Source organism: Tupaia chinensis, unplaced genomic scaffold, assembly GCF_000334495.1.
Source record: "Tupaia chinensis unplaced genomic scaffold, TupChi_1.0 Scaffold000335_1, whole genome shotgun sequence".
In the NCBI taxonomy this organism is placed as follows: domain Eukaryota; kingdom Metazoa; phylum Chordata; class Mammalia; order Scandentia; family Tupaiidae; genus Tupaia; species Tupaia belangeri.
The window spans coordinates 1,047,493-1,061,879 of record NW_006159829.1 but is presented as its reverse complement, the minus strand read 5'-3'; the positions used below and the strand labels follow the sequence as shown (position 1 = coordinate 1,061,879).

Genomic DNA, 14,387 nt, shown 5'->3' with positions numbered 1-14,387 from the left:
CGCCCCACTCTCAGCAGCGCCGGCACCCCCGCCCCACCCCACTCTCGGCAGCACCGGCACCCCTGTCCCGGCACCCCCGCTGCTCCCTCTTCCTGCTCACCAAAATCCAGCTCCTGCTCCTCCCTGGGTGACAGGCAGTTAGACCGCCACAGGGACTGGTGGAAGCCATTGCTGGGTACAGCCACCATGAACTGCCACGTGCTGGGATGGGGACAGGTGTGTCACTAAACCTGGGGACCAGAGCCAGACCACCAAGACCCTGGCCACCCCAAACTCCTCCAGGACCCTCCCCTCTGTAGGTCACTCTGTCCTTACCAGGCACCCCTCAGTCACCCCAAGCCACACCAAGGTCCCCTACCCAAAGTCACCCCAAAGTTTACCAGCTCCCTCCCCTCCTAGGTCACTCCATCCTTACCAGGCCCCTTCCCACCGTCAGTCCCCACAGCACGAGGGGTCTCTGTAGACCTAGGACTGGGGAAGAGGAAGCCGCTGACCTGAGGCTGGCCGCCGACCTCCACAGCTGTGCCCATCCCAAAGGCCCAGGGACCCTGGGCTTTTCCAGGCCCACGTGTCCACAGTGTACACGGCAGGGATGGTGCATGTCCACCAGATTCCTATCCTATGTGGCTCAGTATTCCCATGGACCTCTTGTCCCCAGGTGGAGACCAGTCCTGAGCAATGACTTGGGGGGCCTCTCTCCCTCTGTCCTTTCCCTCTGACATCCCCAGCGCTCAGCTTGGCACCCCTCCCTTGACCCTGCACCCCTCCCAAGACAGTCCATCCTATCCTCACTTAGACCAGGTCTGACATGTCAGGGAGTCCCCTGGGGACCTGTTAGCGTGTAGCTTCTGCTTCTGTAGGTCCGGGAAAGGGCCAGGTTTGCATTTCTAATAAGCCTGCAATGACCCTGTGGTGGCCAGTCAGCTCGGTGTCCTTCTGGAGGCCCACAGGTCTTGGAACGCCTGGACCCATGTGGCTGGCACATGCTGGTGCTGGACACCCCTTCCTCCGGTCCTAACACCTCTCCACTGGGTCAGCCTCTCCAGGGTCCCTGGACTAACCCAACCCCTCCCACTCTCTCCCCCCACCCAGCAGGTCAGCAGGCCTGACTAACTCATCCAGCCACTGCCTAGAGCTGTCCACCTGCCCAGACCCCCTCGCCCCCATCTTCAGACACAGGCCAGCATCTGCCTGCCCCCAGAGAGTGCCACTTCTGTTCCCCAAGCAGCACTGGCCATGCCACTACCCAGGGCCATACCCTGGAAGTCCCCTCATGGCCACACTCAGCTCCTTCCCGCTGGCCTCCCCGGACCCCCAGTGCACCTGGCAGCCCCTGCTGTCCTGACCGGCAGAACCGGCCCGTCCAGACCCCTGCCTCGGGCATAGATTGATTGGCTATGATGCCCACTTTCAGAAACATAATTTCTTTTTTTTTAATTTGCCATAGGGCACATGAATTCTCCAGAGAGACAGAGAAGGTGAAAAGGCGCTCTCTGGAGGGGTGGCCATGCCTCAATCCCTTCTCCATTCTTCTCTCGGGACTTTGAGCACACACAGACAAACACCAAGCATCATTTTCAAGCAGCCAGATCTGGGACTCAAACCGTGCAACTGGCCATGTGGGATCCAGCACCTTACCCTCCACACTACCTGCCGACTGGGCACTTAATGTAAGGGAAGTCGGGAATGCCTACAAATGCACGGCTCAGAGGCTCTCCACCAGGGCCGGTAGCCCTTCGTACTCCAACGGGAAGAGCTGCCACGGCCAGCACGTGTCTGTAGAGTGCCGACTGCCACGGGCAGGCGCAGCAGCCGCGACCGTGCTAGTCCAGCTAAAGTCAGGAGTCATCAGTGAGCATCGGAGTTCCGGGCCAATCCTCTTCCTCAACCCTTTCCTAATCTCCAGGACTACAAAGGGAAGGACTGCCTTTATCAGAATGAATGAATAAATAAATAAATACACACATAAATACATAAAGCTAATTTAAATTGCAAGTGAGGTTAGGTTTCTAAAAGGTTAAAGAAAAGATGAATCAGCAGACGCTACCTGGCCCTGGACAGAGTCAGCCGGACAGGGCTGCGAGTCAGAGCGAGAGCCTGGCAGCCGGAGAGCCTGCGGAAAAGACAGGGAAGGGCTGGGCCAGGCAGGTGGGGGGTGACCTCTGTCCTAGGAACCCCGGGCCTTGACCACCGGTGCCACTCTGGCTTGGCGCTGGCTCTTTGTGAGGGGGCTGCCAGAGGCCACAACAGTGCTGAGAACTGAGAATTTACGCAAATCTGGTCCCAGCTGGACAGAGGCCGCTCCCAGGACCTCTGCTGGCTGTCAGGGGAGGGAGGCACAGGAGGCTGCCTGGGGGTGACCACAGCCCTGCCCACAGTCACACGCAGGACCCTGCTCCCCACCCACCCTGGGAGTAATTCTGGGAAGGGACTGGCCAGCCCCAACCAGGAGGGCACCAGCGCCCTGACCAGCCCCACCGCCTCCCCTGCAGGGCAGTCGTGTGCTGGGGTTCTGAGTGTCACCCCAGTGTCAGGAGAGGCCCTGAGTGGGACTGGGAGGAGGTGAATGGAGCTTCCTTCTGCAGCCACAGAGGCTGCCATGTGGGGGCTCCTGCAGAGGACTCTGAGGGGTTCCTGAGTCCCTACTGTGAGCATGACTTTGAGGTGGTCAGGGGACTGACCCAGGCTGCCCAGACCCTATGCCACTCAGTGCCCATCTTGGCTCAGGTGGAGCGGGGACTGATACCTTCCCAGCAGTCACTGTTCCCAGGGGCCTGTGGGAGCCGAGTCCTGAGACAGCCTATCCACAGCCAGAGGACCTGAGGTTCAGGTTCCCAACAGCCACACTGGAGTCTGCAGTGCACCCTGAGAATTCCGCCCCAACTGACACCATGGGCAGTTGAAGGACGTCCAGTGCACTCAAGACCACACTGCAAAGGACCCACTCTGGACACAGAGGAGCCTCCCTGGCCAGCAGGAGGCAGCGGCATGAGTCCTGAGAGGGGCTCTTGGTCCATCCCATGTGCTGCGATGATTCGGGGACATTTCCTCACCGTGACTCTGTTGCCATATCTCTGTCCCCATGGCTCTGTCCCCCTGCTCCTGAGACCATGTGCCAGGGTCTCCAGGGCCCTGAGACAGCCTGAAGATCGTAAGCATCCAGAGCCAGGGGAACTGAGCACACCAGGCCAGCTGTGGACCCCCAGACACTTTGAGGGGCTCCCCTCAATTTACAAAGCCTGTCGGGACCACTGGGGATATGGCCAAACCAACTGCCACCTGATGCCTGAGAACCACAGAACCCTCTCCCAACCCTTCCCTGAAGGCACCGCTTCGGAGACAGATGGCGGCCACCACCTGGACAATCAGGACAGCAGGACAGCTGCTCCCACCAGGGACATGACCAGCTCCTGGCTGGGCGCGGCTCTGAGAGGGTCTTGAAAGGACTGGCTTCCTGCAGACACAGCCCCTTGGTGGGTTCTTATTGTCCCCGAGGGTTTTCCCCACAGAGAGATGCTGCACCTCCACCTGCCCGGGCACTGGGGTCCCTCAGAGATCACAGCCAGTCCCCTCTGGGATGCAGAGGACGTTTCTGGTGGACATTGGCAGCAGAGGAGAGGCAGGAACTGGGACCATAAATGCAGGAGACCCGACCCTGCCCCCACCCCCTCCTGTGCCTCGCGGGCAGTAGGGGCTGATGAAGCCTAGGAGAGGGGTCGAGGCCCGGACAGGACGAAGCCGAGAAGAGGGTGCAGTTGCCCTCGCGTGGTGTGTCCTACCGGAAGACATGCTGCAGGACCACTGGGGGCCCATGCAGTCACCTATGCCTGGGTAGACAGAACTGGGACTCTGAAGGAAACGGGGTGTTTGACCTGAGAGCTCTCCAAGAGCAGAGGGCAGGAAGGCGACAAGCCAGAGTTATAGAGGGGTACGCCGTGGGAGGTCTCAGTAAAGATATCACCACACCCCAGATCCCCATGGGGATGAGCATCAGATGTGGGCCCTGGTGATCCCAGGCTCTGAGGAGAAGGAGGAGGAGGAGGAGGAGGAGGAGGAGCAGGCAGCCCCTTTGGAGGGCTGAGCCTCGAGGCAGGTACTGGCAGCAGGATCTGGGGCCAGGCAAGCTGCTTTGTAGCTGAGTTGGGAGGAACTGCATCTGGGCGCAGCCTAAGTACTCCAGGGAGGGGGCATATAAGGGTCAAGTCCCCCACTCCAAAGTCCCTAACCCCAAGGACTCAACCCTGCTCTCAACCCACAGGAGCCCCTGACCTGCTCAGCCCAACTGGGCTGGAAGGGCCAAGGGCAAGGGATGAAGGGCCCGGGACATCCAGTCTGCTCATTTCACAGAGGGGTCTCTGAGCCCAGAGAGGGGACTTGCTCTGTCCCACTCTGCACTTGCCACACTTGACAGGCTACCCGGTGTGTTTGCCCAAAGATTTTACTTCCCGTGCACTGCCCGGTGCCTGCAGCAGTACCCAAGGGACAGAGCCCACCCGGTGGGAGACAGCTGCACCCCATCTGAGTCCTGTTGCAGCCAGTCTGTCCCAGCTGACGCGCTCACTTACTCACTGAGGACACAGTGTTCTGTACCCCACAGGGAGAGATAGTGCTCACCCCGGAGCCACCAACTTGCTTGTGAGGAATGGTGCATTCGAAAGGCAAGTACCCGGGAAGATCAGGGTGGGGCTCATGGAGTGGCACCCAAGCCGGGCTGGACATGGAGGGAACAGCAACAGAGGGGCAGGCTGGGAAGGGTCCCGCAGGCCGGGGTGCAGCTCATTCTTCTTCACTTCTGTCCCCCGCAAGCCAGGGAGCCAGGACATTGATCCCTCTGCACGTGCCAGCTGATCCGTAGGCTTGATCATCCTTGAGAAGTGGCCCTGAGGCAGGGACAGGCATGCCGGTCAGACAGCCATGAGGAGGAGCTGAGAGCATGAGGGGCTGCAGACGAGTGGGGCCAGGGCGAGCCACGGGACCTCCAGTCAGTTGACACCACCTGAACCCGAAGGCGGCTGCAGGTGAGTGGGTGCTTTTCTCACATACCCGGAAGTCTGCAGTACGCAGTCAGAGCTGACTGGATGCTCCATGCCCCCGCAAAGACCCTGCCTCCTCCTTTGTTTTTGTTTGTTTATTTTTTTAGTTTGTGTAAGGCACATGCACTCACTGGATAAAGACAGAAAAGGGAAAGTGAGAAATCCTCCCTCGCGGGCATATGTACCAGCGTGTTTTTCAAGCCACTGGGTCTAGGAATGCCCCCGCAAAGACCCTGCCTCCTCCTTTGTTTTTGTTTGTTTATTTTTTTAGTTTGTGTAAGGCACATGCACTCACTGGATAAAGACAGAAAAGGGAAAGTGAGAAATCCTCCCTCGCGGGCATATGTACCAGCGTGTTTTTCAAGCCACTGGGTCTAGGACTCAAAGCACACCGCTGGCCTGTGGAATGCAGCCACCCCAGTCCATACCATCTCCTAGCCCTCCTCCTGCCTTGGTAATATGGCGATTTCCTGCCTTCCTCAGGTATTTCAGCACCTGCCAAGATGCTCTTTCCCCCTTGGCCTGGTCGCACGGTGGGCTGCACTGCCCAGTTTGCAAAGACCCAGCAGCCTGCGTGGCTATGCCCACCTGGGATTCGGTTCGGGGCTGCCCTATATTCAGGAGGCTCTTGTCTGAAGGCTCCCACCCCGCTGGCCTCCAACCCCTGCCCTTCCCTCCGCACTGTCTTGTCTGCTCAGCTGCTGGGGCGGTAGCAGTAGCTCTGAGATGGGATGTGTCCCTTCCTCTTCCGTCTCCTGAACAGCTTGTGGAGAAACGGCACCAGCTCCGCTCTAAACATGTGGGAGAGTGCTCCAGCGGAAACATGTGGGCTGCAGAGTTCTCGGTGAGCTTTTTAACCACAAGCTGGTTTTAACCTCCTGCTGGCTACCTCATATTAATGGGTTAAATGAACCCTTGACATATGTCGACTTCATATTTTAACAAATAATTTCACTTAAAATATTTTTTTTCTTCTAATATCTCTGGCCCAGCTGATAGGGCAGGAGGCAGGCAGTTTCTCAGGTCCTGGAGGTGGTCAGTCGGTCAGTTGTTCTGCAAGGGTGGGATGCTGTGCCCTGGCTGGGGGTGGGGGCTGAGATGCCCACCAGATACCTGGCTGGTGGTGGGCTCCACCACGGCCAGCCCTTGGTTCCTGAAGCTCCTGCCCCTACCCCCATCGGGGGCTCCTGAGCCCAAACTGGCCCTGGTCCTTTGCACCTGCTCACGCCCCGCAGGCCCGCAGCCTGCACCCACCCCATCACACCACATCTCCGCAGCAGGAAGTAGATGCCCAGCATAGTTGGGTCATCTGCCCAAGGTCGTCCAGGAGAGTAGAGGACACAGGTGGAAATGGGACTATTCCCCAGAAGGCCCCTGGACCTGGGGCTTTGCAGGTGTGCATGGCGGGAACTGCAGCTCTGGGATCTGCCACCACCTGGGAGGCCATCCACGATGGGAGCAAGCCTGGTGATAGTGACACACATGCAGGCTTCCTCCTCACGGGTGCCTGGCTGGCTGGGGAGGGGTGCTGGAGCCATGCATCTGACAATAGGGGGCCAGAGTGGGCAAGGAGTAGAGCCATCTCCACTTACCCAGACCCTCACCTGCCTGAGGAGCCTCGATCTCAGGGCCGAACCCCAGAGCTTTGCAGCAAGTGGGGAGGAGCTGCGGGAGGGTCCAATGGAGGCCAGGAGGCCAGAGCCCAACCTTGGAAGCAGCAGGGGGGCTGGGGGCAGACAGGCTGCAGGATCATGGAGAAGTCCCTGGCAGGAGGGAGCACCCAAGGAAGCAAAGCCCCACAGGGAGCCTCGACAGGATGACTGGGCAGAGCTGATGGCCAGTGCCCACTCACCCAGCGGGCCCGTGAGGGCATGGCTCCTCCTCTCCCTGCAGCCGGCCACGGCTGTCATGCTGTTTGGAGGGACATTTCTTGGGGCATAAATGTGGAGTGGCCTCGGACTCTGGAAGCCCCACTGCCCCAAGGGGTAACCTGTGCCACAGAGGCGCCTGCAGAGCCCTGGGTCTTCGCTCTGGCCGTGCTGTGAGGGCACGGGGCAGACCTCCCGCCTTCCCTTGGCACTGCGCAGCAGATGTGCCATGAGCTGCGACGTGGTGTTCGGTTCTCTTGTCACGGCAAGAAGAAAAGGTGACAGTCATTTATTCATATATTTTACTTAGCCCAATGTGTCCAGAGTACCTCCCCGTGCAGGGAGTGCTCCAGCCTGGGCCGACCAGGATGGCCTCCGTCTGTGTGCAGAGCTGGCTGTCTGAGGACAGCCCGGAGTCCGGCTAGAAAGCCTCTGCACAGACACCTTCTTCTTGGGGAGGAAGCACGGAGGTTTGGGGGAGCAGGCAGCAGGGGAGGGGGAAGGAGGACACAGGGGTAGAGGAGCAGACAGCAGGGAAGGCCCAGCTGCGCTCCTCCCTTCCCAGGCAGCTCATCGGGACTCCAGGCACGGAGCTCCCTCCTGGTGGGCGGAGGCTGGTGACAGGCGGGGGCTGCTGTCAGCAGAGGACCAGCTCCAGGCTGCGGCGATGGCTTGGAGCCAGCCAACTGCACACTCTGCAACTCCCTTACCTGCAGGGGTGTGACCTTGGAGGAAGAGTAGGGGTGTGTGCAGGGGGTGCCTTTGGTGTGTCTACCATGGCCAAGGGCTGCCACTGCCAAGCTAGGGAAACTGAGGCAGGAGGGGGCTGAGGGGACAGCAAGCACCTTCCCGGGCCATCTACAGGGTGCTGGGCCCTGGTGCCGCTGGCTGGCCAGTCCAAGCTGTGGCCTGCAACTCCGATCTCATTTCACTGTTGGGGAGATCGAGGCCCAGCACAGTGGGGTGAGCTTTTGGTCCACTGATGGGGAGGCAGAGTGTTCCACAAAGGTCACAGGGGAGGTGGACAACAGGCAGCTGAGGGTGGGGTCCTAGGACAGCACTGCCCAGGCTGATAAGAACTGGGGCCACCATGGTGACAACGGGGTGGCAGTGACAAGTTGTGCCCCAAATGGGGACACTGGGTTTCTCACAGTCATCCACCTTGGGGCCCCCAGTGCCAAGCCCAGGGAACTGCCCACAGACTCTAGCCTATCTCCTGTGCACACATGCATACGTGTGTACATGTACCCCTGCCTGGGCTGAGGCTGCCTGTCAAGGCTGCTATGGTCCCACAGCCTGGTTCCCATAGCAACGCCCAGGTGGGGGAAGGGAGAGAGTGAAAATGAGAGACACCAGCTAGCAGCAGCCTCAGGAGGGAACAGGGCCAGAGAGCAGGGACGGGTTACATTCATGTGGACAAACACCTGTGCCAGTCGCCACTTAGCCTGGAGGCGGAGGAGCATGCTGGGTCGCTCACCTCTGGCGGGGAGCTCGGTCCACCCGGCACTTGCCAGCACTGCTCACGACGGCCGGCCTCGTGGGGACTCCCAGCCCACATGCCTGCCCCGCGTGGCCCCAGGGAGCCACATTGTACTTTTCCCAGTTCACCAGAGGGGAAGTCAAGGCATAGAGCAGCCAGCTGTCAGGGAAGCACTGTGCAATGTGGGGTCATGGGAAGGGCAGCCGGGCCAGAGGGGCTGTTGAGGGACCTAGTTCCTGTCTGTGGCCCTGACAAGGACCACCTTGGTAACTCAGACAGGAGGCTAACTCACAGCCCAGAGACCTCAAGTCTAGCCTGGGTCTCTGGGTGACCACTGAGGCATGGGTGGGCTGGCTCCTCCCGGTCTCTGGGGTCCTCCTGCACCCTCTAGAGCCATCCACATTCCTGAACCGAGTTGCTGTCTCTGTGTACTTGGCCGTACTATCCTCACAGCCAACCGAGTACCGTCCTCACAGCTCATGTACTGTTCTCACAGCCAACCTAGTACTATCCTCACAGCCCACCGAGTTCTGTCCTCAAGCCCACTGAGTACTGTCCTCACAGCACACATACTGTTCTCACAGCCAACCGAGTACTGTCCTCACAGCTCATGTACTGTTCTCACAGCCAACCGAGTACCATCCTCACAGCCCACCGAGTACTGTTCTCACAGCCCACTGAGTACTGTCCTCACAGCCCACTGAGTACTGTCCTCACAACCCACATACTGTTCTCACAGCCAACTGAGTACCGTCCTCACAGCCCACCAAGTACTGTCCTCACAGCACACTGAATACTGTCCTCACAGCCAACTGAGTACCATCCTCACAGCCCACTGAGTACTGTACTCACAGCACACTGAATACTGTCCTCACAGCCAACCGAGTACCGTCCTCACAGTCCACCGAGTACTGTCCTCACAGCACACATACTGTTCTCACAGCCAACCGAGTACCGTCCTCACAGTCCACCGAGTACTGTCCTCACAGCACACATACTGTTCTCACAGCCAACCGAGTACCGTCCTCACAGTCCACCGAGTACTGTCCTCACAGCACACATACTGTTCTCACAGCCAACCGAGTACTGTCCTCACAGCTCATGTACTGTTCTCACAGCCAACCTAGTACTATCCTCACAGCCCACCGAGTTCTGTCCTCAAGCCCACTGAGTACTGTCCTCACAGCACACATACTGTTCTCACAGCCAACCGACTACTGTCCTCACAGCTCATGTACTGTTCTCACAGCCAACCGAGTACCATCCTCACAGCCCACCGAGTACTGTCCTCACAGCCCACTGAGTACTGTCCTCACAGCACACATACTGTTCTCACAGACCACTGAGTATGGTCCTCACAGTCCGCCAAGTACTGTCCTCACAGCCCACCGAGTACAGTCCTCACAGCCCACCAAGTACTGTCCTCACAGACAACTGAGTACTGTCCTCATAACCCACATACTGTTCTCACAGACCACTGAGTACTGTCCTCACAGCCCACATACTGTTCTCACAGCCAACTGAGTACTGTCCTCACAGCCTACTGAGTACTGTCCTTGCAGCCTGCTGAGTACAATCCTCACAGCCCGCCAAGTACTGTCCTCACAGCCAACTGAGTACTGTCCTCATAGCCCACATACTGTTCTCACAGACCACTGAGTACTGTCCTCACAGCCCACATACTGTTCTCACAGCCCACTGAATACTGTCCTCACAAACAACCAAGTACTGTCCTCACAGCGCGCTGAAGACCATCCTCACAGCCCACCAAGTACTGTTCTCACAGCCCACATAATATCTTCCCAGCCCACATACTATCCTCACAGTCCACTGAGTACTGTCCACACGGCCCACTGAGTAGTATCCTCATAGTCCGGGACTCAAACTGTAGTCCACTACATGGGAGTCCAGTGACATAGCCATTACGCCAACTACTGGTCCCCCTTATCAATTTTCTGTTTTATTTTTTTAAGAGAGATTTTTGCAGGGATAAGCAGACAACATGGTGGTTAGGGCATTGGACACTCCCATGTGGCTGACCAGAGTTCAAGTCCCAGACCTGGCAGCTTGCTTTCTCACTTTCCCTCTGTGTGTGTCTGGTCAAATTAAAATAAGTGAATGAATAAAATTAAATAATTTTTTTAAAAAAAGAGAGATTTTTGTTATAGGGCACATGTGCTCAAGAGAAAGAGACAGAGACAGAGGATCAGAAAACAAGAAATCACCCCCCTTAGAATACGCTTCCTGGCTATTGGAGACCAGGCTGGAAGCAGCCCAGGTCTCGGCCCTCTCTGATACCAGCATAGTCAGGGGGCCCAGGCCCCTCAGGTTCAGTAACCGTCAGGACTCCCACGCTCTTGAGATGCTGTTCTCATGGTTACGGCCTATATAGATGGAGATGCAGGCTGAAGTCAGCCCAGGGAAAACACAGGCACAGTCCACAGGGTCCAGCATGAAACTCCAGTGTCCTACCCCTGGCAGTGATGTGTGTCAATGGCCACTCCATGCCCAGGGACGCCCCAGCCTGGAGTCTGGAGTACTCTCTGGGCTCTGCTGCTAGGGCCCGGCCACCTGCCCACACGTCTGCAGCCCTGTAGGGCAGGAGCTGACACCATGAAGCCTGGAACCCCTACCCTCCCCTGATCACATCATTAGACCAGGGTGTGGCCAAGGAACCCAAGGGTAAGCAGGGACATTCGTGTCTGGCAGGACGTTCCAAGGGTGCAGACGGTCTCTGGGAGCCAGGCACCTCTTTGGGGTCTGTTCTTCACAAATGTTACCCTAAACAATCTTCAGTGTGGCTCTCAGTCCACCGAGGCCCTTCTTCATGGCCTTCTCCATGCATCTGGGCCCCTCAGCCCAGGATGTGGGCCTGACCACATTCCTTGCATGGATGTTGGTGGAAGCAAGAACTCCTTTCTGGGCTCAGTTGACAACTATCCATGCTCCTCCCATCGTGTACCCCTTCAAGTTGGCAGTGGTGGAGCCCCACTAGGACGGCCGATGGAGACTGCACACATACTGTTCACAGCACACATACTGTTGTGTGCAGTCTCCATCCCGGGTGGCAGCGGCTCATGGGAGGTCCTGAGTACCTGGTAGAGCCCACCCAGCAGGCTGCTTCAGGTGCTGGGTCTTCATTCCAGCAGCCTGATTGGCACCGACTGCCCCTTGCTTAGCCCCCAGAGACCACAGCCTGCACTCTACAGTGACCTGATGGGACACGGCCTTGGGGACAAGTGGGTAACATCTGAGTACCAGCGAGCTGAACCAGGGATGCCTGTTCACCTCGGCAACAGCTCTTGAGGCAGGCTTGATTAGGGAATGATGATCCAACAGTGGTGGCCCTGGAGTTTGAGTCCCTGTTCTCCCAACTCTGGGAGCCCACAGATAGGCCTGTGGCATGAGCCTGGGGCTTCCTGGGCATCCCTCCTCCAGGCGTCATAGTGCCCCCAACCTGAGGCAAGCCGTGGTGTCTGCACCTTGTAGGGTGGCACTCAGACCTCAGGATCGATGACGCCTGGGTGGGCAGAGCAGTGCAGGGACAAGGCATGGCGGAGTGTCCCGTGCTGGACTCAGGCTCCAGGATCCGGGACATCTGGGCCCTTGGGCCCCACGCCAGCCTGCTTGACCACCAGCCTCTTGTCTTGAGAACAGAGAGAGGCAGAGCTGCTCTGGCGTTCCTAGGGGTCCCACGCGCCGGCTGCTCCAGTGTCGAGTGCAAGGAGTGACTTCAGTAAGGGAAAGCACATCTCTGGCTTGCAGCCCTCCCTGAGTGCCATAATGCTTCTCCGGGAGTAATTACCGCCTCCCAGGCGGTGCAGCCCAGCCTCCTGTTCCTGCGGCTTCCTCTACCTATCTTGCCGACAATGGTGTCATTATTAGACGAAATAAAAGGGAAGAATAGGTGGAGGCGGCCCTTTCATCGTGGAGTGCCTGCGCAGAGGGTGACGACACTTCCTGGCAGCGGGTGGCTCTCTCCACAGTCTTGTTTCCTGCCCTCCGAGTGGGCATGCTCATCCAGAAGCTGTGCCTGGCCGAACAGGCACCTCGAAGCCCAGCAAGCCCATCTGCGGGGTGGACCCATGCCTGCGATGGGCAACAGGGAAGGCCCTGCTGACAGTCACGGAGCCGTGACACTCGTCTGCGCTCAGACCGTGAGCAAGGCGTGACCCTGAGGGGTTTGGGTAGGGCCAGCTGCAGGCCACAGAGCAGAGCATGGCCACGCCAGAGAGAAAGGCTGTCCCTGCCTGCAGCCCAGAGTCCGGCCTGGCCATGCCACAGGGCCTCTCCAGCTCCTGCCCAGCCTACTGGCCGCTGGTCACTGACTGGCCCGGTTCTGAACCCCAGTTCTCTCCTTCCCTGTGGGGAGCCTGGCATCCTCCGCAGAGGCCAGACCTGACCCTGCCCCCCTAGACCCTCTAGTCCCCTCCTTCCTGAGTTCTCGAGCCACCAGCAGTGGCACCAAGACATGGCCCTGTTTGCAGATGTGAAAACTGAGGCTCGGAGACCAAGTTCGTGACTCTGTCACCAGGACCAGCCCAGATCCCCTTCAGAGAAGGGTGGTGGCCAAACCCTGGCAAAGCAGTGCCCGGGCCACCCAGGTACACACAGCACACCTGGCAATGGAGGCTGAGCCTCCACTCTGCATAACAAGGGCACCACAGCCACTGCCACTCCCTCGCCAGCTGCCTCAGGACAAGAAGGTCCAGGCCCTGGGTGAAGCTGCCTTGTGGGGTGACAAGGCCGTGCCCCTCAGGCCCCAGACCCCTCACTGCACCCGTGGGGGCTCCTGGGGTACTCTTTATACCAGGAGTCTCCCATTGCAACTGTGCCCCAACCCAGCACAGCCTAAGCCCCTGAAACAGCAGCAGAACACTCCAGCAGGTTTCAACATTTTATTAAGAAAATCTTACAAAAAGTCTGTCTTGGGGATAGAGTGGCAGGGCTGCACCTGGCCTGGCCGGGCCTTCAGGGCCTGGTCTATGTATGTGTATGTTGGGGGGTAGCCACACTCTCTTGCAGTTCCCGGGGTCTCCCCAAGCCCCAGGGCCTCCTGCAGCCTGTGCCAGACTGTGGGTATGGGCTATGGCGTGTATGCAAAATAGAATTTGGGCACTGGCAGGGCACAGGTCAGGACTGCCCAAGTCAGCTACAGAGCTGGCCTCCCATCTGGGACCACTGGGGGGCCGGGCAGAGACGCCCCACCAGGGCCTGCCAGCCCCAACTGTAGGTGTTGGGGGTGGGGCAGGCAGGCCAGAGCTGGGCAGGACACCCATGCACCCAGGAGCCTAGGAGCAAAGGCTCTGGGACCTCCTGGGGCTAGTGAGGGGCACGGCAGTAACACGAGCTGTGGCCTCAGCCACAGGACTCAGGAATGGCTCCAGCCACAGACAACAGCTGCATGGCGGGCAGGGGCTGCTGCGCTGGGAGAGGGGCCAGAACCAGGGCCGCTGAACCCTGATACAGCTGCAATGGACCCAGGGACAGCTGGCATGTGGTGGGCAGGCACTGTGGCAGGCCCTGGCCCTCGTGGTGGCCCGTCTTCACCAGCTCTACCCTGAGCTGGGGCGCGGCGCTTGCCTGGAGCCTCTTCCGCAGCCCCTCTGGCTCCTGAGACCCTCCTGTAGGCAGCTGTCAGAAGGAGGGGTGGGGCACAGCAGCAGCAACGCAGAGCCTTGAGACCTGAGCAGGGAAGAGACAGGAGGTCAGGGCAGGGCCCACAGCAACCAGGGCTCCACGAGACCTGGGGCAGGAGGGCCTGGGGGTAAGTGATTAGGTGGGCTGAGGCCTCTTGGGAGGCCCAGACTGGACAGGGCCTGGAGCTTGGGGGCTGGGGGCGCTGGGTCTCAGTCAGGGCACTGAGAACCCGGCCTTACCTGTTGTGGCTCTCCTGCTCTGAGGGTGGGCGCTGGCTGCCGCCTCAGCCAGACTGGAGGGCTTGGCCCCTCTGGGACCCTCTGCCCGCGGTGGCTGAGTCATCGCGCCGCTCTGATCCTTCTCCCG

General features: G+C 59.2%; 2 protein-coding genes across 7 annotated transcripts in view; both read right to left on the bottom strand.

Annotated features, from left to right (window-relative positions):
* Positions 1 to 2,835, bottom strand: part of LOC102476342 (maestro heat-like repeat family member 5) — a 47,746-nt gene extending 44,911 nt beyond the window's left edge. For all 6 annotated transcript variants that reach the window (XM_006152100.1, XM_006152103.1, XM_006152106.1 and 3 more), the window contains exons 1-4: positions 2,747 to 2,835; positions 2,048 to 2,113; positions 416 to 471; positions 101 to 201 (exon numbers count right to left, since the gene is read on the bottom strand). In XM_006152100.1, coding sequence (XP_006152162.1) covers positions 101 to 188 — 88 coding nt within the window. In that variant the 5' untranslated portion in view covers positions 189 to 201; positions 416 to 471; positions 2,048 to 2,113; positions 2,747 to 2,835. The remainder of the gene's footprint in view (positions 1 to 100; positions 202 to 415; positions 472 to 2,047; positions 2,114 to 2,746) is intronic.
* A 10,542-nt stretch (positions 2,836 to 13,377) lies between these two features.
* Positions 13,378 to 14,363, bottom strand: LOC102502104 (tetra-peptide repeat homeobox protein 1-like). The gene is made up of 2 exons (XM_006152146.1): positions 14,261 to 14,363; positions 13,378 to 14,066 (listed from the first exon to the last, which is right to left on the bottom strand). The coding sequence occupies exons 1-2, from the start codon at positions 14,361 to 14,363 to the stop codon at positions 13,753 to 13,755; spliced, it is 417 nt and encodes a 138-aa protein (XP_006152208.1). The 3' UTR covers positions 13,378 to 13,752.
* Between the last annotated feature and the right edge of the window lie 24 nt (positions 14,364 to 14,387).

What these genes read in the sequence shown, in the direction of transcription:
- LOC102502104 (XM_006152146.1), bottom strand. Translation starts at nt 14,363, where the DNA reads ATGACTCAGCCACCGCGGGCAGAGGGTCCCAGAGGGGCCAAGCCCTCC. An exon ending in GAGCAGGAGAGCCACAACAG is followed by an intron (nt 14,067 to 14,260) that starts GTAAGGCCGGGT and finishes TTCCCTGCTCAG; the next exon opens with GTCTCAAGGCTCTGCGTTGC.